General features: G+C 45.8%; 2 protein-coding genes across 4 annotated transcripts in view; both read left to right on the forward strand.

Annotated features, from left to right (window-relative positions):
- The first annotated feature begins 995 nt into the window (after positions 1–995).
- Positions 996–1,801, forward strand: LOC112872178 (proteasome activator complex subunit 2). Its single transcript, XM_025935313.2, is given in 2 exon segments — positions 996–1,420; positions 1,423–1,801. Coding segments are annotated over 2 exon segments (720 nt in total). The 5' UTR covers positions 996–1,024; the 3' UTR covers positions 1,747–1,801.
- An 11,600-nt stretch (positions 1,802–13,401) lies between these two features.
- STXBP1 (syntaxin binding protein 1) overlaps positions 13,402–27,556 on the forward strand; it is a 74,652-nt gene continuing 60,497 nt past the window's right edge. Inside the window, exon 1 of one of the 3 annotated variants that reach the window (XM_086684097.1) lies at positions 13,402–13,603. In XM_086684097.1, coding sequence (XP_086540223.1) covers positions 13,567–13,603 — 37 coding nt within the window. In that variant the 5' untranslated portion in view covers positions 13,402–13,566. The remainder of the gene's footprint in view (positions 13,604–27,556) is intronic. The other 2 variants (XM_086684099.1, XM_086684098.1) reach the window with 2 other exon arrangements.

A 27,556-nucleotide genomic window follows, 5' to 3' on the forward strand; every position in this document is an offset into this window, starting at 1 on the left:
TCCCCTGTTTGCCCAGTGACAGGCACCTGAGATACCGCCAGGGTGGGCAGCTGGTGAAGAAGGGAGGCAGCTCCCCAAGATGGACTCCCTTGTCTACCTGCTTCCTGACTCCGGGGAGAGAGCTGGAGACACCCAGTATGACTCAAGACAAGGAGCCAGGGTCCAGGCTATGCATAAATGGAAAGTGGGGAAACTGATGTCCAGAGGGAAAAAGTGACTGGCTAGAGTCACCCAACGGAGCAGGACCAGACTGTGAGTGCTGGACTCCTGAGTCCCCCAGAGGTGAGAGTCGTGCTGGGTCTGAACCAGGGTGGGGAGGACTCTGGGTCCTGACTCTCCCCGGAGTAAGGCAGAAGTCGGCTGCTGTCAGGGAGAGGGGTGAGTGGGGGAAAGCGGAGGTGGGAAGACAGCAGACAAAGAGAGGAGGGAGAGGGAGGAGGGGCGTGGAGAGGAGACAGGAAGCTGGAGGGGCCAGAAAGACAGCCTGTGTTTAATTGGGAGTTGGGAGGGGCGGGCAATCCTGCTTTTTTTAGGCTACTGAGAGATTTTCAGGGTCTGCTTGACAGGACACTGGTGAGGGGGGTGGCATGTGATGAGGATCCCAGGGCACCCCGTCATGAGCTGGAGTGGGAGTTAAGGTATTGCTAAATAACACTCTAGATTCTAATCTAGAGCAGCCATCCTCCCAGCCACACTCAGAGCTGGGCGGACCCAAGTTTTGCAGGTAGAACCTTGAGGCTTTGACAGTATGGGGGACTCCCTTTAAAAAATAAAACATTTGGGGTCCCTGGGTGGCTCAGTAGGTTGAGTGGCCAACTTCGGCTCAGGTTATGATCTCACGGTTCATGGGTTCAAGCCCCACGTCGGGCTTTGTGCCGACAGCACGGAGCCTGCTTTGGGTTCTCTGACTCCCTCTCTCTCTCTCTCTGCTCCTCCGCTGCTCACATTCTCTCTCTCTCAAAAATAAATGAACGTTAAAAAAAAGAAGAAGGGGGGAGACCGGAGATCTTGCAACTGGAGCAGCATGGCCAAGCCTTGCGGGGTGCGCCTGAGCGGGGAAGCCCGCAAACAGGTGGGTATCTTTAGGCAAAATCTTTTTCAGGAGGCAGAGGAATTCCTCTACAGATTCTTGCCACAGAAAATCATATACCTGAATCAACTCTTGCAAGAGGACTCCCTCAATGTGGCTGACCCGACCTCTCTCTGGGCCCCACTAGACATCCCCATCCCAGACCCCCCACCCAAGGATGATGAGATGGAAACAGATAAGCAGGAGAAGAAAGAAGTCCCTAAGTGTGGCTTTCTCCCTGGAAATGAGAAGGTTCCTTCCCTACTTGCCCTGGTTAAGCCAGAAGTGTGGACTCTCAAAGAAAAATGCATTCTGGTGGTCACATGGATCCAGCACCTGATCCCCAAGATTGAGAGGATGGAAATGACTTTGGGGTGGCAATCCAGGAGAAGGTGCTGGAGAGGGTGAATGCAGTCAAGACTAAAGTGGAAGCCTTCCAAACAACCATTTCCAAGTACTTCTCAGAACGCAGGGATGCTGTGGCCAAGGCCTCTAAGGAGACTCATGTCATGGATTACCGGGCCCTGGTACGTGACCGAGATGAGGCAGCCTATGGAGAGCCCAGGACCATGGTGCTGGACCTGAGGGCCTTCTGCGCTGAGCTTTATCATATCATCTGCAGCAACCTAGAGAAAATTATCAACCCAAAGGGTGAAGAGAAGCCATCTATGTACTGAGCCCAGGGCCAGAAGGGAAATAAATGACCTATGCTTTGTGTGGGGAAAAAAAAAAAAAAAAGGAAGAAAGGAAGAAAGAGAAAACATTGGGGCACCTGGATGGCTCAGGTTATGATCTCAAGATTTGTGGGTTCAAGCCCCATGTCAGGCTCCACACTAACAGTGCAGAGCCTGCTTGGGACTCTCTGTGTCCCTCTCTCTCTGTCCCTCCCCTGCTCGCTGTCCTCTCTGTCTCTCTCTCTCTCTCTCTCAAAATAAATAAACTAAAGATAAAAAAGGTAGAGAAAACGCAATTACAAAAAACAAAATTAGGCATGGGGCTTTGGAAGGGGCCTCTACCTCTGCTCAGCGCCTTCTCTGGTTTCTTCTCTCTCATCCTTTGTAAACCAAGGCCCACCACTCCCAGAGGGGGAGGTGGGAGCAGGTGATGTCAAGAGCATGGACTTGGAGGTCAGACAAACCTGGGCTGGAATTCTGGCTAAGCCACTTCCTGCGTGAGCCAGGCAAGTCACTTCAGTCTTGAGACCTCAGTTTTCTCATCTGTAAAATGGGCAGGATAATATTTGCCTCCTCAGAACCACTGTCAAAATAAAATAAAAGAGTAACACGTAGAGCACTTGGCACAGTGCCTACCATGTCACAAGCACTTAATAAATGGCATGCCTGATATGGAGTAAGCATTTGGTTTATGATTATAATAATCACCCAAAATGATTCAGTTTCACTTCAACTGGCACTTCTTCTAGGAAGTCCTTTGTCAGAAATTGAAGTATAGCATACATCCAGCAAGTACATGATTCAGTGTACAGCCCGGTGAACTTTTCCATAAAAATGCACCCAAGTTATCACCACCCAGATCAAGACACAGAGCATTAGGGCACCTGGCTGGCTCAGTCAGGGGAACGTGTGACTCTTGATCTTGGGGTTGTGAGTTCAAGCCGCACATGTGGAACAGAGTTTACTTAAAATTAAAAATTAAAAAAAAAGGGGCGCCTGGGTGGTTCAGTTGGTTAAGCATCCGACTTCAGCTCAGGTCATGATCTCACAGTCCGTGAGTTCGAGCCCTGCATCGGGCTCTGCATGACAGCTCAGAGCCTGATGCCTGCTTCAGATTCTGTGTCTCCCTCTCTCTCTGCCCCTCCCCTGCTCATGCTCTGTCCCTCTCTGTCTGAAAAATAAGTAAAAACATTAAAAAAATTTTTTTAAAAAGACAGAGCCTCAGGAGTCCCCTCATCTCTCTTCCCAGGGAGTATCCTTGCCTTCCATCCCCATGAGAAATTCATTAACCTGAGCTCTACCATCATAGATTAGATTGTTCTTGAAGCTTTATATGCATGGACTCATAGCGTATCCTTCTGTGTCTGGCTCAAAGAAGTTCCGAACTATGTGGTTAAGAGTTCAGGCTTCAGGCTCAGTCACGCCTGGTTCAAATCCTGGTTCAGCCAAGCCTTTGCTATGTGCCTCAGGCTGTGCTATGTCTCAGTGTCTGCATCCGTGAAATGCATGTAAATCATCATACCTACCTGATAGAATTTTGAGGGAGATTAAATGAGATATTGTGCTTGAAGCATTTGGCAGCCAAGGGTGCCCGAGAAGTGGCAGGGGCTGTTTTTATTCATCTCAGTTATGCTCAGCCCCTCCCGTGTCCGTCCCTAGGAGAGTCCCAGAGACTCCATGGCTCTGACCTGAACAATTGCCCTAGTCTCCCTTGGTGCCTTCAACTCCGACCCAGCCTGCTCTTAGCTGCTAAGTGGGCCGGGCCAACACGGCCACAGGTGGGTCACTGGGCACCCCCACTTTCCCACCTGAACTCCAGCTCAGCCTTGAAGTCTCAACTTTGCCTTTCCCAGGAGTCCTTTCCAAATCCCTGGCTGGACTGGGTGCCCCTCTGCAGGCCTCCCTGGCTCCCCATTCCTGCCCTGGCAGAGTACTCGGCGCTGCATTTTGTCACCCCGGAGTGCTCAGCGCCTGGCAGAGTGCCCAGCACACCACAGGCACCTGATGCATATTTCTTAAATGTTAAATGGATAAATAAATAAATAAATGTCTCTCCCATATTTGAAAACCTTCCATGGGTCTCATGGAGAGAGAAATGAAGTCCAAACCACAGAGTACTGTATTCTACGGTCCCTCCTCACCACATGGCATGGTTGGGATCCTTTCTCTTGTTGGCTGTGAGAGCTCGGACGAACGGCTTGGTTTCCTCATCTGTAAAATGGGGATAATAATAGTAAATAGGGGCGCCTGGGTGGCGCAGTCGGTTAAGCGTCCGACTTCAGCCAGGTCACGATCTCGCGGTCCGGGAGTTCGAGCCCCGCGTCGGGCTCTGGGCTGATGGCTCAGAGCCTGGAGCCTGTTTCCGATTCTGTGTCTCCCTCTCTCTCTGCCCCTCCCCCGTTCGTGCTCTGTCTCTCTCTGTCCCAAAAATAAATAAACGTTGAAAAAAAAAATTAAAAAAAAAATAATAATAATAGTAAATAACTCATAGGTGACCATTAGGGTTCAATGAATTGATAAATGTGAAGAGCTTGGAATAGTGATTGACATATAGTATGTCCCACATATGCTAGTTGTTGTCCTCATCCTCTTATTCCCCCTCCTGTTCCCCCTCCTCCCCCTCCTCCCTCCCCCCCCCTCCTCAACACTATTCTGCTGGGGGAGGGGTAGCCACCTGGCTATGCAGGGTGAGGGAGGGGACCTGGTGGCAGGACTGCTCCTTTTCTTTACCAGTCCTCATTTTCAGCCCCGTCCCTCACTCCTACCTTTGGAAGGACGTGGTACCAATGAATCCTGAGCCGTTCCAAGGTCCTGTGGTTGAGTCCGCTGGTCTCTTTTTGAAGATTCATGTTTCCACTTCCTCTTTTCTCCGCAGTCATGACTTACGTGCTGTTCATCTTCCAGACTTTTGTCGCTCATCTCCCATTCCCTCCTTTTTCTGTTCTTTGTGTCCTTGTGGATTTTAACTTCTTATAATTCCCCTGCTATTTCTTTAGCGGGGTTTCAGGAGGAAAAGGATTCCACACTATATAACCGGATCTATTTTTCTATAAACAAACAAAATTCTGAAACAAAACATTAACTGTTTATTCTTGGGGAAGGGGCACATGGGAATTTGCTTTATTAGTTTTCTGTGTTTTTAAAATGTTTTGTTTAAAAAAAGAGAGGTTCTGGGCGCCTGGATGGCTTAGACGGTTAAGCATCCGATGCGATTTCGGCTCAGGTCATGATCTCATGGTTTGTGAGTTTGAGTCAGGCTGAAGCCTGCTTGGCATTGTCTCTCTCCCCTCTCTCTGTCCCTACCCTGCAAGCTCTCTCTATCTCTCAAAATAAATAAATAAACTTAAAAAAATTAAAAAAAAAATTTTTTTTTCAACGTTTATTTATTTTTGGGACAGACAGAGACAGAGCATGAACGGGGGAGGGGCAGAGAGAGAGGGAGACACAGAATCGGAAGCAGGCTCCAGGCTCCGAGCCATCAGCCCAGAGCCCGACACGGGGCTCGAACTCACGGACCGCGAGATCATGACCTGGCTGAAGTCGGACGCTTAACCGACTGCGCCACCCAGGCGCCCCAAAAAAAATTTTTTTTAAAGAGAGGCTCTCCTCTATTCAAAAAAGTGACTTTGATCCTGATCCGTGGTTCTAGCTGTTCTTTTTTTTTTTCTTTTTTCATCTTTCTTCCAGAAGAATAAGTCCATACTTTTTTGCAGGCTTGGAATTAGTCCTCACCTTTCTGCACAGTGACAAACATCCCAGGTCACCAGTGACTTTTCAACTCCCACAACCACTACAGTTTTCCTTTTTTTTTTTTAAAACATCTTTTTTTTTCAACGTTTTATTTATTTTTGGGACAGAGAGAGACAGAGCATGAACGGGGGAGGGGCAGAGAGAGAGGGAGACACAGAATCAGAAACAGGCTCCAGGCTCTGAGCCATCAGCCCAGAGCCCGACGCGGGGCTCGAACTCACGCGAGATCACGCGAGACCTCGCGAGATCTTGACCTGGCTGAAGTCCGACGCTTAACCGACTGCGCCACCCAGGCGCCCCCAGTTTTCCTTTTTTTAATATTATTTTTTTTTATTTTTGAGAGAGAGACAGACAGACAGACAGCACAAGCAGGGGAGAGGCAGAGAGAGGGAGACACAGAATTTGAAGCAGACTCCAGTCGCTGAGTTGTCAGCGCAGAGCCCGATGCGTGGCTTGAACCCAGGAACCGTGAGATCATGACCTGAGCCCAAGTCGGATACTTAACAGAATGAGCCACCCAGGCACCCCTCCTTTTTTTTTTTAAGTTTATTTATTTTGAGAGGGTGAGAGACAGAGAGTGAGCTCTTGAGTGTATGTGCGCATGTGACTGTTCATGAGCAGGAGAGAGGCAGAGAGAAAGGGAGAGAGAGAATCTCAAGCAGGCTCTGTGCTGTCATCTCAGAGCCTGACACGGGGCTTGATCCCACGAACCGTGAGATCATAACCTGAACCCAAACCAAGAGTCGTATATTTAACCAATTGAGCCACCCAGGTGCCCTGGAAGTTTTTCATTTTTACTGGAGCTTTGCAGCATGATGTGGTGTTGGGTCTCCTGGCTTTGTGCACTGCTGGCCCACCCATACTTCTCTGGCCTTTTCCCTTCTGCCTCCTTCAGTGTCTGCTCCTTTTGCTCAGTCCCTACCCCCTTTTTTTAGAGGCAGGGGAGGTGCAGAAGAGAGGGAGAGAAAGAAAAGATAATCCTTATTTTTTAATGTTTATTTATTTTTGAGAGACAGAGCATGAGTGGGGGAGGGCAGAGAAACCGGGAAACAGAATCCGAAGCGGGCTCCAGACTCTGAGCTGTCAGCACAGAGCTGGACGTGGGGCTTGAACTCACAGACGCTGAGATCATGACCTGAGCTGAAGTCAGACGCTTAACCGACTGAGCCACCCAGGCGCCCCTATTTTAAAATAATTCTTAGGGGGCGCCTGGGTAGCTCAGATGGTTAAGTGTCTGATTCCTGATTTCCACTCAGGTTATGATCACACAATTCGTGAGCCCCGTGTGTGGCTCTGCCCCTGCCTGGGATTCTCTCTCTCAAAATAAACAAATGTAAAAAAGTAATAAAAATAAATAATTCTTAAGTAACCACCATTACTCACTAATGGTATCTTGTGCATCTTCTCAGACCTTGCAATCACATGGGACATCGGACATCAACTCTCATTTCCTGTTCCACCTTGATTTACAGGAGTTATTTGCTTCTTGTCGCATCAATTGATGAAAACCCACATTTACAAAGATACAATGTCATAGAAAAGAATGTAGTAAAGTTTAATGCTGAAATTGTTAACTATTTCCAGCTACTAGTTTTCACAGTGTCCAACAGATGATACTGTTTCTCTCCAGAATTTAAAATATTTTACTATGCTCCTGTTAATTTACTATGGCACCCCAGGGTGCCTGAGCACACGGTTTGGGAACGATGGGTCTATGCTCTTTTCTTTGATTGGATTCGATCTTTCCCTCCTCAGCTTCTGGACTCAGCTCAAATGCCACTTCTTTCACGAATCTTTCTGGCCAAACTGGCCAGAAGCAAAACACACCTAAACAAAACTATTTCCCCAGTTGGAATGAAAATTCCTCCCTCTGGGATCTTACGACAATTTAACGTAAAGCGTAAAGTGTAAAATATACAAATTGTTCTCTGATATCCACAATGTAAAAAATGCCACATTTCTTCATTTTTCTAAATCAGAATAAAACCAGCTTTAAGCCCCCACTGGCTGAGGTCACTGGGACTTCTCGTATCTGGCATTTGGGAGTAGCTCTTTCCTTGTTCCTACGGTTTTCACAGTCCAGGCAAGTCTGAGCTGCCCCTATCAGCTGTCCATGGAGGCTTCCTCTGAAGGGTTCCCCAGTTCATTCAAAAGTGGCTGGCCCTAATCTCTGCCGCAGAGCCAGGCTGAGCAGAGGGACTCTTTCTTGACCGTCAAGACTGTGTGGGAAGCATTCACACCACCGCTGCCCCTGTCCAGAGCCCTGCCCCCAATGGGACTCTATGTGAGCAGGGTAAAATCCAGTGCCTCTCCGGGAACCTGTTGCATGGCAGAATCCAACCTTTCCCCTTTGGGAAGAGGTATTAGTCCCTCAGAGTTTGGATGCAGGTGGCTTGGGGGCCAGATGTGTCCCTCCGATGTTTGGCCAATGTGGTGTTATTAACAAAATAATCTTTCTTTCTTATTTATTTATTAAAAAATTTTTAATGTTTATTATTTTTGAAAAAGGGCAAGACAGAGGGTAAGCAGGGGAAGAGGGGCAGAGAGAGACGGAGACACAGAATCGGAAGCAAGGCTCCAGGCTCTGAGCTGTCAGCACAGAGCCCAACGCAGGGCTGGAACTCACAGACCATGAGATCATGACCTGAGCTGAAGTCAGCTGCTTAACTGACTGAGCCACCCAGGTGCCCCTAATCTTTTTTTTTTTAATTTATTTTTATTCTGAGAGAGAGAGAGAGAGAGAGAGAGAGAGAGAGAGAGAGAGAGAGAGAACATGAGTGGGGGGCGGGGAGCAAACAGAGAAAATCCCAAGCAGGCTCCATGCTATCAGCACAGAGCCTGATGTAGGGCTTGAACTCACCAACCATGAGATCGTGACCTGATCCGAAATCAAGAGTTGCATGACCAAACCAATGCGCCACCTAGGCACCCCTAAAGATTATTTTTTAGTCCACTGTGATACTTAACCATTGGGAGATGTCACAATTCCTACAGTCAAGATTCTACGTCGCTGCATGGAAACTATTGATTGGAGCTGAGTAAGGACTCCCCTCTGGGCAAGGTATATGGTCTGCAGTTGTCTTTATCTGTGGTGTCCTCACCTTTGCATGGCCTCTACAGTCCTTTGAATTTGAGACCCTGGCCTAGACTTTGAAAACAAAGCCCTTTTGATATTATTTTCTGACCTCAGATACAAAAATCTGTTAACTCACTCTTGGGGGGCAAGGATCTACCAAACTCAAGAACTCCAAGCCCAGCGGCTCTTTGTAGGTGCTGGGATGGTGGGTGGCTGCAATGAAGACAATTACTTTTTCATTCTCTGCCAATGAATCTACAGCAGCAAAAGAGGCAAGACACAGCCTCATGTTATGTCACTTTTAAGGATATTAATAGCTAACATGCACTGGGTCCTGACTAGGTTCCCAGTCCTAGGTAAAAAATCTTGTAAATATTATTTTGTTTAATTCTTTAGAAACTGCTTTTTTTTTTTTACATTTTTAAAAATGTTTTTATTTATTTTTGAGACAGAGAGAGACAGAGCATGAGCAGGGGAGGGGCAGAGAGAGAGGGAGACACAGAATCTGAAACAGGCTCCAGGCTCTGAGCTGTCTGCACAGAGCCCCACGACGGGCTCGACCGCAGAGTGTGAGATCATGACCTGAGCTGAAGTCGGATGCTTAACCGACTGAGCCACCCAGGTGCCCCTAGAAACTGCTTCTAAAAGAATGTAGCGGAGGGGCGCCTGGGTGGCGCAGTCGGTTAAGCGTCCGACTTCAGCCAGGTCACGATCTCGCGGTCTGTGAGTTCGAGCCCCGCGTCGGGCTCTGGGCTGATGGCTCAGAGCCTGGAGCCTGTTTCCGGTTCTGTGTCTCCCTCTCTCTCTGCCCCTCCCCTGTTCATGCTCTGTCTCTCTCTGTCCCAAAAATAAATAAACGTTGAAAAAAAAATTTTTTTTAAAGAATGTAGCGGAAACCACAAGTTGCCTGGGTGGCTCAATGGGTTAAGCATGGGACTTCAGCTCAGGTCATGATCTCAGAATCCTTGAGTTCGAGCCCCTTGTCAGGCTCTGTGTCGACAGCTCAGAACGTGGAGTCTGCTTCAGATTCTGTTGTCTCCCCCTTTCTCTGCCCCTCCCCTGCTCACACCCTTGTCTCTCTCAGAAACAAAATAAAAACATTAAAAAAAAATTTTTTTAAATAAATAATGTAGGGGAATCTAAATGCCCAGTGTTCATGAGAACGGGTGGGGGTTAACATGGAAAAATGCAGCTGATGATGCAGCTTAAAAGAAGGGAGGTAGGTGCAAGCTCGGAGACCGTCGGAGAAGAGGCCTGGACTCTGGACCCAGGGCTCTCCAACAGGCCCTGGGTATGCGGGGGACCCAAGCCACTGGATCCACAGTATAACCAGGTTTCGTGGCAGCAACTGTACCCCATTTCTTCCGTCTCAACTTGGTCTGCCCCATTGCCTATTCTGGCTCGTCTGTCCCTCTCTCCCCTCCTTTGGTCACTCCACGCTGTTTCCCGTCCTTATCCCAAACCTCCAGCGCTCCACTCTGCATCCATCCCCCCACCTGCTTATCTCCTGTTGGTGCAGTGGCCGAGCCACAAACAGGCTCTCTGCCGTCACATGACCCGTGCGTAAATCACAGGACTCTGCCTACCCCCAGCGGCTGGTCCGCACCAGGGCTCTGCAGAGCCTGCAGGCCGCGCATGCGCAGCTGCAAGCGCACCTGCCGGGCAGCGGACCATCCCAGCGCTTCCTGCGGCCGCAGCCCCGCCCCGCGCTCAGGCTGGGCTGGCTGCTTACGTATTCCCTAGAGATCCAAGTTCCGTTTGTTGCTACTCTTCCAGCAAACAGTCTACACAGCCAACCCTTCTCCTTAGGTCATGACACTGGTACCGCGACTGGGTGTTGGACGTTCTTCCCTGGGCATCAGGAAGTCAGAGCACTAGTCCCGGGTCTGCGCTTAGAGCCATGTGACCTTGGGCAAGTGACTTGACCTCCCTATGCACGAGGAAAATTAAATAATGAGAGCACTGACCTCATGGGGCTATAGTGAAAATTCATGAGAGCCCTTTGCGTGGTGCCTGGGATGTATCAAATGTATATGCAAATAAGGAATACAGAGCAAAGGGGGATTTTACCTTAGCGTGTAGGTCATCTTGCTGCCCTCTCTGAGGCCAAGAAGTTTTCCTGTCTTTGTTTCACAGACTTGGAAAGCAAGGCTCAGAGATGTCAAAGAGGTCTCATGCCAGGTCTTGGATTCCACATCCAGGAAGATTCCAATCTACCACTCCGGGGTTGGGTTCCTGAGTGAGTTCACAGACTGTCACCCCACCTGCTTTTTCAACCATCCTATTTAGAATAACATCCGTTCTGATTTTTGCCATCCCTAGTGAACATCTCAGGTACACATCTACAGGAAAAGATTTCTTTTTTTGTCCTTCCTTCTGCAGAAAATAACAAGCTGCTATATATATATTTTTTGCCTGTGACCTCTGAGGAAGTCCCCACACAGATTCCAGGCTACCAAAATGTCCTGGAGCCCTGCAGTGAGGCCTACTCCTGGGGGTTTTCCTCTCTATCCTGCCCGTCAGACTCTCCTCCAGTCACACAGGTCCCCTCTCCGATCCTGGAAAAGCCACACTTTTCTGGCACTTGGTTTTTGCATTTTCTGGGACACTCTCCCAGCACTCTCTTGCTCCCTGTTACTCATGTAAGGAGGCCTGCCCTGACTGTACCACACCAGGTCCACTGAGTCAGGTGCTCTGTCACTCATTCTCACAGCCCCTGTCCTGCTTCAGCACTTATTAGGACAGTGACTCAATGCTGTGTCTGACTTCTTGATTCCTGTCTTGTTTCCTCAGCTAGAATACTGGCTCCTTGAGGGCAGTCTCTGCTGGCTAAGGGGTGGGGGTGGGGGTGCATGCAGCATTAAAGTGCATCCTCGGCTCCCTCACGGTTACAAATTATCTCCTCCTCTGAATGCACCCTGAGACTATTAATACCTTGGGTAAAAGGCAGAGCCTAGACTGGAAAATGATAGGCATGTGAAAGTTCTGTTGGGGTAGATTGGGGTGGGAATGAGAAGGTGGTCACATCTTCCTGCCCTGGGGCTGATAGCAGAACTCGAAGTGTGGCCTGTTGTCCTGGCTCTGCCATTGTTCATTGTGCGGGACCTCTGGAAAGTCCTCCTTTGGCCTCAGCTTCTTTAGCTGTTGCTCACTATAAAATAATGATTCAGAATTGAGATTCTGGAATTGGGTCTTTGTCACTTACTAGCAAAGCACTTATCTGAATCTCAATATCTTCATCTGTAAATATTATTACCTTTTTTTTTAAAGTTTATTTATTTTGGGGGGGGGAGGGGGAGAGAGACAATCTTGAGCAGGCTCCACACTGGCAGCGAGGAGCCAGATGCCGGGCTTGAACTCAACAACTGTGAGATCATGACCTGAGCTGAAATCAAGAGTCAGTCACTTAACCAACTGAGCCACCCGGGCCCCCTATTTTTAATAATATTAAGAGGACTTAGCTCACAGAGTTGTTCCAAAATTTTAATGAGTATTCACTGATTTTATGAACATTAGCTCTTCTGTCCTTTTTGGTTTTTAATTGGCTCAACTCATTCGCTTTTCTTTGAGGTCAGAGGTGAGTCCTGTGCCACATTTGAAAAGTAACCTCCCTCATCAACAAAGAAAGTCCACCAAAAACTGACCTGGGATCACTTTGGTAACATGGACTCCTGTAAGGAGATGCTGAGACCTGAGACGTCCTGCAGCATGTTCCTATCAGATTTGGCACTTAGAAATTTCTAGTCTTTGCAGGGTGCCTGGCTGGCTTAGTCCATAGAGCATGCGACTCTTGATCTCAGGGTTGTGAGTTGGAGCCCCACATTGGGTGTGGACATTACTTAAAAATGAAGTCTTATGGGGCGCCTGGGTGGCTCAGTTGGTTAAGCATCGACTTCGGCTCAGGTCATGATCTCAGGGTCTGTGCCGACAGCTCAGAGCCTGGAGCCTGCTTGGGATTCTGTGTCTCCCTCTCTCTCTGCCCCTCACCCACTCGCTGTCTCTCTCTCTCTCACTCTCTCACAAAATAAATAAACATTAAAAAGTGAAGTCTTATTAAAAAAAAAAAAAAAAAGAATTTTCTAGCCTTTGAGTGCCCAGAGACTTGGATGGGTGTCCGTATTGTACATGGCTGCAGCTCCAATGCCCAGAATAGTAGCTTGTATGTAGTAGTGGTGGGAGACCAGTAAATATTTGTCAGTGACTATTACACAGCCTGAGAGCAACTCTAGTGCTCAATTCTCGTAGCCTCAGGTTTTGTTTTTTTTCCATCTGAGAATGGCGATTAAAAACAATGCTTAATTACTGGGGATTTGATGAGATGATGCAGTCAGACGCTCAGCATGGAGCCTGACACACAAGAGCTCAGTGAATGGTGGCTATGTGGATATAGGTACCGGGGGAAAGATAACGTCGATAAACCTCCAGTTATGTTGTGGTTAGGAGGCTCTGAGTTCCTAATGTGGGCAAGGGGGGCAATGGAGGGTTCCCAGAAAGAGGAAAGACAGGACATAACGCGGTTTCAGGACGACGGAGCTCGTCAGTAGCCCGTGGCCAGGTGCGGAGGCGGCGGCGGAGACTTTAGGACCCTGCGCCCTGGGAGCGCGCGACTGGCCGGGTGCGCGCGGCGCGTGAGGTGAGGGGGAGGGCGCGGCTTTCGCGCCAGCCAGGAACCGCCTCGCGCCCAGCCGCATCTCGGCGGGCGGGGCCGAGCCCCCGGGCCGCAGTGCGATTGGCGGAGGCGCGCGGGTGACGGGGACGGCTGGCACGAGGCCCCGCCCCCGGCCGGCCCCGCCCGCGCGCGCGCGCGCGCGCGCCGGCAGGTCGGCAGCCTCACTCTGGTTCGCGTCGCGCCTCAGCGCCGAGTCCGCGCTTCAGTCGAGCCCGAGCGAGGCTGCGGAGCGGAGGGCCGCGGCCAGCAGAGCGCGCTGACCTGGGGAGGCGCCGTGTCCGCGGGCGTCGCTTGAGGAGACTCGGTGCCCGAAGAGTCGCGCAGCACGATGGCCCCCATTGGCCTCAAAGCCGTGGTCGGAGAGAGTAAGTGGAGTCGGGGTCCTCCCGCAGGCGAGGGCTGCGGCTGCCGGGCAGGAGCGGGGCGCCGTACCTGCCGCGGCGCCTGGCCTCCACGCCGGCGGCTCGCCCCGCCCGACCGACCGGGGGCTCCGGGCTGGGAGGGTCCCGTTATTTCGGCGCCGCCCTCCTCGCAGGGAAGTCCCTCCTGGCCTCCAGCGGCCCGCGCCCGCTTCCCTGCTTCCCCCGCTCTCCGCTTCCCGCATTCCTCCCCCTGCATCCCACCCCTCCCCTGTTCACCCCATCCTCTTTCACCCATCCCTCCTCTTCATCCCCACTCCTCTCTTCCCTCTTTACTGCATCCCCCTTCACCCCATCGCTCCCTCCTCGCCCCCATTTCTCTTTCACCCCATCCCCCTTCACGCCATTCCTTCTTCCTCCCCCTTCACCCCGAGCACCCCATCCCTCCCCTTCGCCTCGCCTGTATCCCATCACCCTCCCCTTCCTCACCCATCACCCTCCCCTGCACCCCCGTTCTTCACTCCCATCACCTCCCCCCCTTCCCTTCTCCCCTTCCTTCTTTATTCCCCGAGCTCCCTGATTCCATTCCGTTTTCTGCCTCCAGTCCCTCCCTCTTTCCCACTCTGCTGGGTGAATCGTGACGGGCGAGATCGCGGCCCGCGCCGCCGCCCCCACCCCCTCCGGGAGCCCGGGCCGCGGTCCCCGGCTGCGGAGACCCACCTGGGAGCCGCCGGGCGCGCACCGGCTCCGACGCGCCGCTCGCCCAGCCTGGGCCGCCGCTGGCCGCTGGGGAGGAGCTGCCTGTTTTTCCAAAGGCTTGGCTCCGCAGGGCTGAGGCCGCCTCTCTCCTCCTCCCGTTCCGGGGTCGTGGCTGCAAGGGCGGGGTCTTATCTGGGTCCCGAACCCTCTTAAATCACTCGGGAGAGGCGGAAAGCTTTGGCGTGCGGCGGGAGGAGCGGCCCTGCCCTGCCCAGCACCGCAGTCTGCAGTCTCCCTGTTGGCAGGACTCAGCCCTTGCTTGGCTGGACGTTTCGGGCAGTCCAAACCACGGTTGCAGGGAAATGGTTGTTGATGGGTTTGGATGAAGGGCTCAGCGTAAATGGATTTTTAAAAATGGATGTTGGTGAGTGTCGGCTGCAGCGGAGTGAGGGCTGGTGGTGATAATATTTGGAAACGGCGTCCTCGGCGCTAAGGAAGATTGATGATTGGTGTAGGCAGATAGTGCCTCTTCAATATTTTGGCCCTGTCTTTAATAAAAAACGTGCAGGGATTTCCGTGACTTTCGGTACCTCTTTCGGATTTAGAAAATTAAAGCTGGACTTTTCTCTGCAGGAGAGGATAAAAAAGGAAATAGAATAAAAGTGGAAATTACAGTTTCCTTTCCAGTGATTCTATTATTACGGGGCTCTCCCGTCCAACATTTAAGGCCGGGTAGCGTTCCTTCTGAACATCATAACTGTTTTTCTTCCCCATATTTTCTGTTGGTATATAGGAAATATTCTCACTTGTTTTACATCCTTACCTCACCTATAGCATCAGGAGAAAATTGTCATAAAAACTGAACCCCAAATGAGCACTTTTTAAAAAGTGCCCACAATAACACCTGCCTTCCTCATGCATAAAGTTTCTGAATCATATACATTCTATTTCCTTAGGAGAACAAGGCATTTAGGGCTGGAAGAGGACCCATGAGGGATCCTCTAATGTCATTTTACCTGTGGGAAAGAAATGGAGGCTCATAGCAGTTAAATGACTTGCCAAAATCAGTGTTAATTAATTTTTTAAAACCTCATGTCCATTTACTTGCAACGTTTGTAAAAAATAACTACCTTTGTTACTCTATACATACAATTTCCTTCCAGAAGCCATTTTAAAGCGTTTTGAAATACAGAATGTTATGTTACATGTTACATTCTTTCAAATGTTGGATTTGAATATTGTGCCTTTGACACAAAAACCCTAAGTGTTATAGAAGCAAGTTTTTGCATCCTTTTGCCAGGACCTTTGTTCATGCAGGTAGCTCCTTAGTAGTCGTTCCCTTTTTTAGAAGCAGCATAAAGGCTAAAAAAAAAAAAACAAAAACAAAAACATGAATGCAATATGGCCAAAATGTCTTAAAATTGTTTTTAATGTTTATTAAATTTTGATAGAAAGACAGAGAGCGAGCAGGGGAGGGACAGAGAGAGACAGAATCAGAAGTAGGCGCCAGGCTCCAGTCGGGGCTCGAACTCACGGACCGTGAGATCATGACCTGAGCCAAAGTCAGACGCTCAACCAACTGAGCCACCCAGGCGCCCCAATATGGCCAAAATTTCTTTACTGAAGTAAAGCAAAGCCACTGCTTATGAAAATCAAATCAGTTTTATATAAAATTGGTGAATGTGTGAACAGCATCTGTTCTTTTTCTTTTTTTCTTTTTAAAAAATTTTTAAAAAATGTTTATTTTTGAGAGTGTGAACCGGGGAGGGGAAGAGAGAGAGGGAGACACCAAATCTGAAGCAAGCTGTCAGCACAGAGCCTGATGTGGGGATCAAACCCACGAACTGTGAAATCATGACCTAAGCCGAAGTCGGACACTTCACTGACTGAGTCACCCAGGCGCCCCAGCACAATTGAGCTGTGTATAAATTTTGGGAAAAAATATAATTGCAATTCTTTGTAAATGACACAGGTTAATTCTGGCTCCCAATTTTGAATGAGGTTTTTAGTGTTTCTTTCTCTAAAAATAAAATAAAATAAAGATTTTTTTAAACCAACATGTCCCTTACACAGCCTGGTCTTCCCAATTTAAATTAACACCTGATATTGTTGATGATCATATTTCCTCATTTTATTTTCTTGTAGCATTTAAAATGAATTGAAAGATCTGGTTCCGTTTTTTGTTTTGTTCGTGTGGGGGTTTTTGCATTTCTTTGATTGTTTCATCCACTTGAATGTGACTTCCAGGAGAGCAGGGTCTTTATCTTACATGTTCACCACTGTACTCCATGCCAAGAGCAGTGGCTGACTCACAATCAGCCATCAGTAAATGTTTATTAAATGAATGAGTGAAGGATATACAGTGGACAGCAAGATAAATGTAGTTTTTGGCTTCTTGTCACATTTTTTTTTTAATATGTATTTTTGAGAGAGAGAGAGAGAGAGAGAGAGAGAGAGAGAGAGAGAGAGAGAGAGAGAGAGACCGAGTGCTAGTGGGGAAGGGGCAGAGAGAGAGGGAAACACAGAATCGGAAGCAGGCTCCAGGCTCCGAGCTGTCAGCACAGAGCCCGACGCGGGGCTCGAACTCAACGTCCATGAGATCATGACCTGAGCCGAAGTGGGAAGCTTAACCGACTGAGCCATCCAGGCGACCCATTCTTGTCGCATCTTTTTGAGTTAAGTTTTAGAGCGGCAGTAGGTACAGGCACAACAGAAGTAGAGGAGGTAGGTCAACTTTAAGCTGTTCATTCAGCAGTGTTTGTTCACAGCCTGCTAGAACCATGGGAGACTAAAATATGGGACACTCATATTGTTGTGATGGACATAGACAATGCTGAGGAGCTTTCTCTGCTAACCCCAAGTTTTCTCTGTCACCCCCCTGTCACTTCCCCCACACAGGATATACTCAGTGTATTATACTTCTTTGTTGTTAGCCTTGCCCAGCTAGACCAGAAGTTCTTGGAGGGTAGAGTAAAACCTGGTCTTACTCTTTTGTTTTTAAGTTTATTTAGTTTGAGCGAGTGTGTGCGTGAGTGGGGGAGGGGCAGAGAGAGGCGGGGAGAGAGAGAAGCCCAAGCAGCCTTGGTGCTACCGGCACAGAGCCCCCATGCCTGGGACTCGATCCCATGAACTGTGAGCTCATGACCTGAGCCTAGATCAAGAGTCTGACACAATCAACTGAGCCACTCCAGGCACTCCGAACCTGGTTGTTCTTATGTCTATCGTTAGTGTAGGAATGAATTAGTGCTTGGTACTCAATAGATGTTGAATGAATAACTTAATCTTTATATGTAGCAATTTACAGACTGGGCTCTTGGAATTAGACTGCCTGGGATAAAATTCTGGTTCACCACTTATTAGCCATGTGACTTTGGCAAATAATTGAACGTTTTTGTGCCTCAATTTTTAAAATATAAAGTGAGTAACAATAGCACTTACCTTTGTGGGGTTCTATGAGTGTTCAATGAACTAGTGCAGGTATAGCACTTAGCACAGTTCTTGGCATCCAGTAACTTCAATAAATATTCTCATCATGAAAAGATCCACAAAGTGGGTCAGTAAGTATTAGAGGATTATGAGAAGAGATTGACTAGCTCTGTCCTGTGGGGCCACAGTTTTGGGGGAGAAAGCAGAGTCTTAGATAAATTTCTTTTTTTTTTTATGTTTATTTTTGAGAGAGAGAGAGAGAGAAGAGAGAGAGAGAGAACGTGCGCGCGCGAATGGGGGAGGGGCAGAGAGAGAGAGAGGGAGACGCAGAATCCAAAGCAGGCTCCAGGCTCTGAGCTGTCAGCACAGAGCCCCACACGGGGCTCAAACTCACGAACTGCGAGATCCTGACCTGAGCTGAAATCAAGAGTCAGATACTTAACTGACTGAGCCACCCAGGCGCCCCTCGGATAAATTTCTTGAGAGGTGCAAATAAACTGGAAAATGGGAGAATCGACCTTAAGAGCCTATGGACAGGTTTGTAATCTGACCCTACTTCTGTTTCCAGGTCTACTCATGTCTTTTTACCCTTTTTTCTTTATTTTCTTTCTGTAAAATATACTCGTTTTCTACTCTTTACAAAGAGAATGTAAGAGAAAGGATAATTTTTTGTGTGTGGCATTTTATATCTATTTTATGTTAATAAATAATGTCTCAATCATATAAATCCGAGTTGTAATCCAGGGTTATTTCTGTTCCCTGAAGTTTCGTCAGTGTTACAATGATGTAAGGAGTTCAAAATGTACTATTTGTCTTTCTTGTTGTTTCCTAGCTGTAAGTGATTTCTCCTCATGTTTGTTTATAAGAATCACATTCCTCTGGGAAAGAATGCAGTTTTGATTTGTACATTAAGTACATACGTTTTTCAGATGGGGCCATGATTCATAGGATGTGTCGGAAGTTGAGAGGACGCCTAGAAAGAAGCAGTCTTTGTTCTCACACTTCTCTTTTTTCTGTAGAAACTTTGGTTAGCGTACAAATAACAAGTATATTTTGAGATATATTATACATGTATTTTTCCCAGTCTTAAAATCAAGGTATAATTTGCATGCAGTAATATTTACCCTTTTTAGTGAGCAGTTTTTCACATTTCAGCCGTTACCTACGGTCATGTAACCACCGCCATACCCAAAATACAGAATAGTGTCATTACCCCCTCAAATTCCCTCGTGCTGCCCTTTCTGTCGGCCTCTCCTTCCACACCCAGCCTTGGGCAAACACTGAACTGTTCTCTGTCTCTGCAGTTTTGCCTTTTCCAGAATGGCACTTCAGTGGAATCATACAGTACGGAGCTTTCTGAATATGACCTCTTTAATGTTAGTATATAATGCCTGAGAGTCATCATGTCGCATGTATCTGTAGTTTGTCCCTTCTCATTGCTGACTGCTGTTCTTTTGTGCCGATGCACCACTTGGTTTATCCCTTTGCCAGCCGAAGGACGTCTTAGTAATTTGTACTTTGGACAATTGCGAATGCTTCTGCAAACATTCACACACGGGTTTCTATGTGAACAGATCACTTGGATATATAAATCCCCAGGAGTGGAATTAATGGGTCATATGATAGGTGTATGTTAACTTTATAAGAAACTGTCAAATTGTTTTCCAAAGTAGCTATACCATTTTACATTCCTACCAGCATCCTTGTTAGTGCATGGTCTTACAAGTTTGTAAAATTGTAGCCCTTCTGATAGGTATTGGTATCTCACGGCTTTGTTTTAAGTTTATTTTGAGAAGGAAAGAATGTGAGCAGGGGAAGGGCAGAGAGAGAGTGGGAGAGAGAGAATCCCAAGCAGTCTCTGCTCTGTCAGCAGAGAGCCCAGTGCTGAGCTTGATCTCACAAACCATGAGATCATGACCTGAGCCGAGATCAAGAGTTGGATGCTTAACCAGTTGAGCCACCCAGGTGCCCCATGGTATCTCATGATTTTAATTTGCATTTTGCTAACAATTGATGATGGTGAGAGGCATTTTTTCATGCCTTTATTGTCATCTCTATATCTTTGTTGAAATGCCCAAATCTTTTGCATATTTTTTATTGCGTTATTTTCTTATGATTGAGTTTTGAGAGGTCTTTATATATTCTGGGTGCAAGTCCTTTTTCAATTATATGATTTTCACACAGTTTATGTCTTGTCTTTTCATTTTATGAACAGTAGTTTTCAGAAAAGAAGTTCTAAATTTTGATGAAGTCCATCTTTAATGGATTGTGTTTTCAGTTTCCTATTGAAGATATCTTTGCCTACCCCAAGTTCAAAAAGATTTTCTGTGTTTTATACATTTTCTGTGTTTTCTTTTAGAAGTTTTATAGTTTTAGGCATTATATTTAGTCTTTCATCCATTTTGAGTTAATTTTTGTATATCATTTGAGTTAGGTTCATGTGTGTGTGTGTGTGTGTGTGTGTGTGTGTGTGTGTGTGAATTTTTTTGTATGTGAATGTTCAGTTCTGGCCCCATTTGTTGAAAAGACTGCTCTTTTTCCCATTTTTTAAAAATCCATTTTCCCATTGAATTGTCTTTGTTCTTTGATGAAAATCAGTTGGCCATACATGGGTGTGTCCATTTCTGGACTTCCTGTTCTGTTTCATTGATCTATATGTATGTTTGCACCAACATCCACTCTGTCTCAATTATTGTAGCTTTAAAGTAAGACTGGAAACCGGTATTGTGAGTTCTCCAACTTTTTTCTTCTTTTTCATAATTGTTTTTGTTCTTTTGGTTCATTTGCTTTTCCATATAAATTATAGAATTAGCTTATCTATTTCTATTTGAAAAATCTTTCTGGGATTTTCATTGGAATTGTGTTGAATCTATAAATCAGTTTGGGAAGAGTTAGCATTTTAACAAATTTACTTTTAAAGTTTTAGTTTCTTAGCTATAGTGCAATGTGAAAATCATAATTCCTAGCTTTACAAATAAGGGAGCAACCCTCTGATGAGAATTACATATAGTTTAGCAGGGTTGCAGAATACAAAGTCAGTTTACAAAAATTTGTATAGAAATTGAAATTTAAAATAGGACCATTTACAGTTGAGTGAAAAAAAAAGACACATGAGAGACTTAGGTATAAATCTAATAGAATATATTTTAGATCTGTATGCTGAAAGCTGTAAAATACTGATGAAAGAAATCGAAAAGGCTTAAATAAATGGAGCAATATACCACATTCATGGAATAGACCAATTTATGTTACATTTATTTTACTCTTTTTATTTTTTTAACATGTCATTTCAATTCTCTTACGTAGATACCTAGGTATAGAATTGCTGGGTCATATAGTAACTCTATATTTAACTCTTTGAGGAATTGCCAAACTGTTTAAATTTATTTATTTATTTTGAGAGAGAGAGGGAGCGTGCGCGTGTGAGTGAGCGCAAGCAGGGGAGGGGCAGAGAGAGAAAGAGAGAGAATCCCAAACAGGCTCTACACTGCCAGCATGGAGTCCAACCATGAACCCTGAGATCATGACCTGAGCCAAAATCAGGAGTTGGACACTTAACCGACTGAGCCACCCATGTGCCCCTCCATTGTGGTTTTGATTTGCATTTCCATGATGGCTGTTGATAAGCATTTTTTTTTCATGTGCTTATTGGGCCATTTGTACATCTTTGAAAAGATATCTACACAGATCCTTTGTCCATTAAAAAAAATTTTTTTTTAACGTTACTTATTTTTGAGACACAGAGAAAGACAGAGCACGAGCAGGGGAGGGGCAGAGAGAGAGGGAGACAGAATCCGAAGCAGGCTCCAGGCTCTGAGCTGTCAGAACCTGCTGCGGGCCTCAAACTCATGGACTGTGAGATCATGACCTGAGCTGAATTTGGACGCTTATCCGACTGAGCCACCCGGGTGCCCCCTTTGTCCATTTTTAAATTAGATTGTTATAATTACATTTCTAATCTACATATTATTTTCATTTGAAGTTATTACTTTTACTCTTTTAAATGTGAAAGTGGAAATCTTCAGTAAATGATAAGTATGTACATAAATCTGACCAGTTGATCTATTTCTGTAATCATCTACTTTCTATTTTTCTGTATACTTTTGATTAAAAACTACATTTTTCTTGTGATGGTTGTGATTCTATGTCCTTTTAGACAATTCATTAACATTTAAAAGTTATTGGGGCACCTGGGTGGTTCAGTTGGTTAAGCATCTGACTCTTGATCTTGTCTCAGGTCATGATCTCATGGTTTGTTGAATTTGAGCCCTGCGTCAGGCTCTGTGTTGGCAACACAGAGCCTGCTTGGGATTCTGTCTCTCCCTCTCTCTGCCTCTCCCCTACTCTGTCTCTGTCTCTCTCTCAAATAAATAAACTTAAAAAAAAAATTTAAAAGTTATTGTTGTTGAGTGGTCCCATTAGGTCTTTATTCCCAGTTTATTAATTGAAAGTGTCGTATTTTTAATTTTTAATTTCTTTTAATTTTTAAAATTTATTTTGAGAGAGACAGAGACAGCACAAGAAGGGGAGGGACAGAGAGAGAGGGAGAGAGAGAATTCCAAGCAGGCTCTGCACTGCCAGCGCAGAGCCCAATATGGGGCTTGAACCCACAAGGCTGTGAGATCATGACCTGAGCCAAAACCAAGAGTTGGATGCTTAATTGATTGAGTCACCCAGGTGTCCCTAAAGGTGTCATGTTTTTTAAGCCCCTCACTTACTTGGGGCACCTGGGTGGCTCAGTTGGTTAAGCATCTGACTTCAGCTCAGGTCATGATCTCGTGGTTCATGAGTTCAAACCCCACATCGGGCTCTGTGCTGACGGCTCAGAGCCTGGAGCCTGCTTCGGATTCTGTGTCTCCTCCTCTCTCTGCCCCTCCCCTGCTCACACTCTGTTTCTATCTCTCTCAAAAATAAATAAACATTAAAAAAATTTAAAGTCCTCATTTATTTTTTATTAAAAAAATTTTTTAATGTTTATTTATTATTGAGAGACAGAGAGACACAGAGCATGAGCAGGGGAGGGGCAGAGGTGGGGGGAGACACAGAATCCGAAGCAGGCGCCAGGCTCCGAGCTGTCAGCACAGAGCCCAGTGCGGGGCTTGAACTCACAAACCACAAGATCACGACCTGAGCCAAAGTCGGACGCTCAGCCGACTGAGCCACCCAGGCGCCCCTATTTTTTATTTTTAGTAGGCTTCATGCCCAGTGTGGGGTCAAACTCACTACCCTGAGGCCAAGAGTTGCATGCTCTACCAGTGAGGCAGCCAGGCCCCTCTAAACTCCTTACTGTTTTAAGGATTCTAATGTTGTTGTCTTACACTTAGACCGAAAATTAGTTTAGTTATAGTTATGATTAAAAAAATTACAAAGGAATGGTACAGGACAGTATAAGCAGGGAGGCTTACACTGTAACAGGGAGGCCTGGCATAAACCAGGGGAGGTTAGAGAAAGCTTCCCTCAGGAAGTGATATTTGAACTACTTCCTTTTAGGTCCAGGTTACTAAGAATTTGTTTTTTAAATTAGTATTAACTACTTTTTCAATTTCTTTTGAGATGATCGTATAGGTGTTCTTATTTAATCTATTAATGTAATCTCATTAATTCTAATATTGGATATCATTGCAATTCTGAAATAAACTTTGTTATTATGTATTATCCTTTTTCTGTATTGTAAAATTCTACTTATTGTTTATGCATCTCCATTTATTAATATTGGAGCCTCTGGCTCTTCTTTGAACATTTCATGTATATTCCCATCCCAGGGCTTTGTATTTTTCATTCCCTATGTCTGAAATATGCTTGTTCCCTTAATTCCTTTAAGTCTCTAGTCAAATACCACCTTGCCAGTGAGGTCTTCTTTCACAACTTTATATAAAATGGAAACTTTCCTGTTCCCTCCCTTACTATGCTGAACTGTCACTAGCTGACATTTCATACTTACCCGTTTGTTTGTTTATCCTTGCTTCCATTAGCCAAATGTGAGCTCTATGAAAGCATAGACTATTTTGTTCACTGCTGTACCCCTAGCGCCTAAAACAGTCCTGGTACATAGTAGGCACTCAATACATATTTGGAATGAACAATTGAACACCATATTTTACATATGTGTATGTGAATTTTTTCTCTCTTAACTCTTTGTCAGGTTTTCTATATCAGAATTTCTCTTATTAAATGAAATGGGAAGTTTCCATTTTTTTGTATGTTCCCAAATAGATGAAATAACATAGGAATTCCCTTCCTTGAATGTCAGAAGTGATTTACCTATAAAACTTTGAATTTGAGGAGAAAGGATAAATACTTGACAGGCTTTTGATATGTTTATTCCAGTTGTCTAGTTCTTCAGTCAGTTTTAGCAATTTGCATTTCCTTATAAAACAGGCCTTATGGGGCGCCTGGGTGACTCAGTTGGTTAAGCGTCCGACTTTGGCTCAGGTCATGATCTCACTGTTCATGAGTTCAAGCCCTGAGTCGGGCTCTGTGCTGACAGTACAGAGCCTGCTTGGGATTCTCTCTCTCTCCCACTCTCTCTGCCCCCTCTCCCCCTCACACTCTCTTTCTCAAAAATTAAAACAAGCCTTTCAACCTAAAAGATTTTAATTTATTGACTATAAATTAAATTTGTATAATTTAGAAAATAGCTCCTGCACTTGTAATTATGATTCCCTTTCTCACTTTACCCTGTGTTATTATTTTCATGGAAATACATGCTAGAGACTTGTCTATTTTAATTGTCTGTTTTAAAAAATCATTTTTTTCCTTTGTGTTGTGTACATGTGTGTTCTTATTCTAATTTCTTGAATAAAATGGTTGGTTAATGTTTTTCCTTGTAAAAGTATCGAGGGATATGAATTTTCATCTGAGTACAGCTTTGACTTGCCATTTATTTCTAAATATAATCCTCCTTTGTTTTGAACTAGATGTCATTCTTATGATGGGGTTATAAGCAGTTTAAATTGGGCCAAAATTTCCATAAGACATGATTTGGGACTCAGGTAACATCCATGTGTTATCCATTAGGCATAAGAGAGCATATATCTGCCACAGGATCCAAAAAGGACTTACTGAATGTGCACTGAAAGATTTTTCCCTCTGGGTTTTTTTTTTGGCACACAGCATCTCTTAGACGAACAGGTGTTTGGCAGCTAATGAAGTATCTTTTATTTAGTGGAGTAGTCAGGCCAAATTTTATAGTTATCATTGGCAACTCAATAGCCATAAAATTTGAACCCTAGTCCCATGGCTTGCCTATATGAGAAGTCTTGGAGAATCCCCAGCTTGGTCTTTTTTTTTTTTTTTTTTTAATGTTTATTTATGTTGAGAGAGAGAGTGTGTGTAAATGGGAGAGGAGCAGAGGGAGAGAATCCCAAGCAGCCTCCATGCTGTCAGTGCAGAGCCCTACAAGGGGCTCCATCTCACAAACCATGAGATCGTGACCTGAGCTAATATCAAGTCAGACACTTAACCGACTGAGCTACCCTGGCGCCCCCTCCCCTCCCAGCTTGATTTTTTTCATTGCTTCAATCAGTTGCTTCTCTGCAGGGCTGTTCCTAGCACTGAAGTTAGGGTGAGGTGTCCAAGATTTCATCTGAATTTTAAGAAGTATGAGTTTTACTTACCTTCTTCCCTCCACATGTTTTTTTAAATTAAAACAAAATTTAAAAAAATCAGTGAGAGGCAGTATTGGGCAAGTGGAAGAAGTTCTGGACCAGAAGTCAGAACGTCCAGCTAATAGTCCCAGTTCTCAAGCTTAGCGGCTAGGTGACCTGGACATCATATTAAACTTATTTTTAAATTAGGAATGCTGTTCCCAGCAGCACAGAGTTCTTTCAAGGCTCACATTAAATAATATACAAAAAAATTGCTTGGAAGAATTAAAGAATTACTCTAAGGGTTATTATTACTTTACAGATATAACTACAGAGAATAGTTTACTGTTTAAAGTTATTGAATAAGTTATTAGGAGAGTCCAGGAAATGAATCACTATGCTTTTGATAGACACAGGATCTAATAATTACTAGACAACAGCCAGATGTTGTCCATTCTGATGCCCTTTGGGAGAGTTTACATTGGTTAAAACAAAGCAATTTGCTTCTGACATACACCGATCTGAGTTTAATCTATGTCTCTGGGGCTCTGAAGCAAGAGTAACTACTGATGGCTCAGATTGTAAGCTTTCCTAGGGCAGATTTCCAGTATTCCTTTTTTTAAAATTTTCCTGTTTCTTACATGCCACTGACATTCCACTTTATTTATTTACATATTTATAAGTAAACTCTGTACCCAGTGTGGGGCCCAAACTCATGACTCCAAGATCAAGAATCACATGCTCTACCAACTGAGTCAGCCGGGTGCCCCATGGTATTTCACTTTAAATGTCTATTAATTATTTGGCCTAAAAGCTGACCTTGTAGGAAGTGAGTGAGATATTAAGTATTTATCACATTAGGAAAACCTATTAATTCTTGGGAACAATAACAACAACAAAATTAGAGCTAGAGAAAAGTAGAAAAAAACAACAACAAATTTTTAAAAAATTCCTGGAGCCTAGGTGTGAAGATACAGACTTAAATCAGACTTTCCAGCAGTAATTCCTTGTTTGGAAGATTTCTGAGATGACCATATATCACGGCTTGTTTCCATGTCAGCATGCCTCAGAGGATTCTAGGACCAAGTGTTTTCACTCATTCAACCAGTATTTATGTAGTCTCCTGTGTGCCAGAGGCTGTGCTAAGGGCAGTGGATACAATGGTGTACAAGTGGATCTGGTCCTACTGGGATTCGAACAGGCAATGGTAGCACATCAGGATAAGTGCCCTGAGAGAGGCAGTATGGTGTGATGATACTGGAGCACATGGCAGAGCCTCCAACAAGCCCTGGGGAATGAGGGAGGCTGAGGGAGACCTGGAGGAGGAGGAGGAGTTAGCCAGGAGAAGGATGGTGGGGCCTGAGGGAGAGTAAGTCAAGTAGGTGAATGTCTCAGCTTGGCAAGAGAATAAGAGAGAAGGGCTCAATATAGCTGGAGCTGGGGAGTGAGGGAGAGATGCTTGGGGCTCTCTTACCCTTGTGAAGGACTGTTATCTTTATTCCAGGAGCCGTGGGACACCACTGAAAGTTTTAAGTCAGGGGGAGACTTGGTTAGGATTTAGTTTAGAAAGATCTCTGGTTGCTGCATGGAGGGTGGTGGGAGGGAGGGAGACTGAGGGCAGAGGATTCCATTAGGAAGCTGCTGTGGTGGCTCAGGCTGGGAACAGTGGAGATGAGCATGGTTTGCTCTACCAGGGAAGGAGAAGTAGCAGTGGGTGGAGAGAAGAAAATCACATAAAGAAGACTGCGGGGGAAGGAGTGTCAGGTCATGGTGATTGCTTGAATGTGCAGGATGAGGAAAAGGAGTTGGGAAAGATTCTGTTTTCTGGCTTGGTCAGCCAGTTGGAAGGTTGTACCATACGAAAGGAGGAAAAACAAGTTTGCTGGGGGACGTATGCTTTTATAGGCATTGCTTTTCAGGTGCCTATGGACCATGTAAGGGAGATGGCCAGTAGGCAGTGGGCAGATGTGCCCAGAAGGTCTGGGCTGGAAATTTGGATTGTGGCGTCATCAGGTGACTGAAGCTGGGGGATCGGGTCAGATCACAGAGGAGAGGGTGTAGGAGAGAAGAGGGCCTGGGGGTCCCCCCAAGGGACGCTGACATTACAAATGGACATAGGAAGAGCAGCCAGCAGGTTTGAGAGTCAGAGATGGGAAGGTGAATCTAGCAGAGCAGTGTCTATGATTTTGTCAGTCACGGGGCCCGTCCTCAAATTGTCTGAAAGCAGGCTTGAGCTGGCAACCAGGAA

Source organism: Puma concolor, chromosome D4 (genome assembly GCF_028749965.1).
Source record: "Puma concolor isolate L17-30 chromosome D4, mPumCon1.1.hap2, whole genome shotgun sequence".
Lineage (NCBI taxonomy): Eukaryota > Metazoa > Chordata > Mammalia > Carnivora > Felidae > Puma > Puma concolor.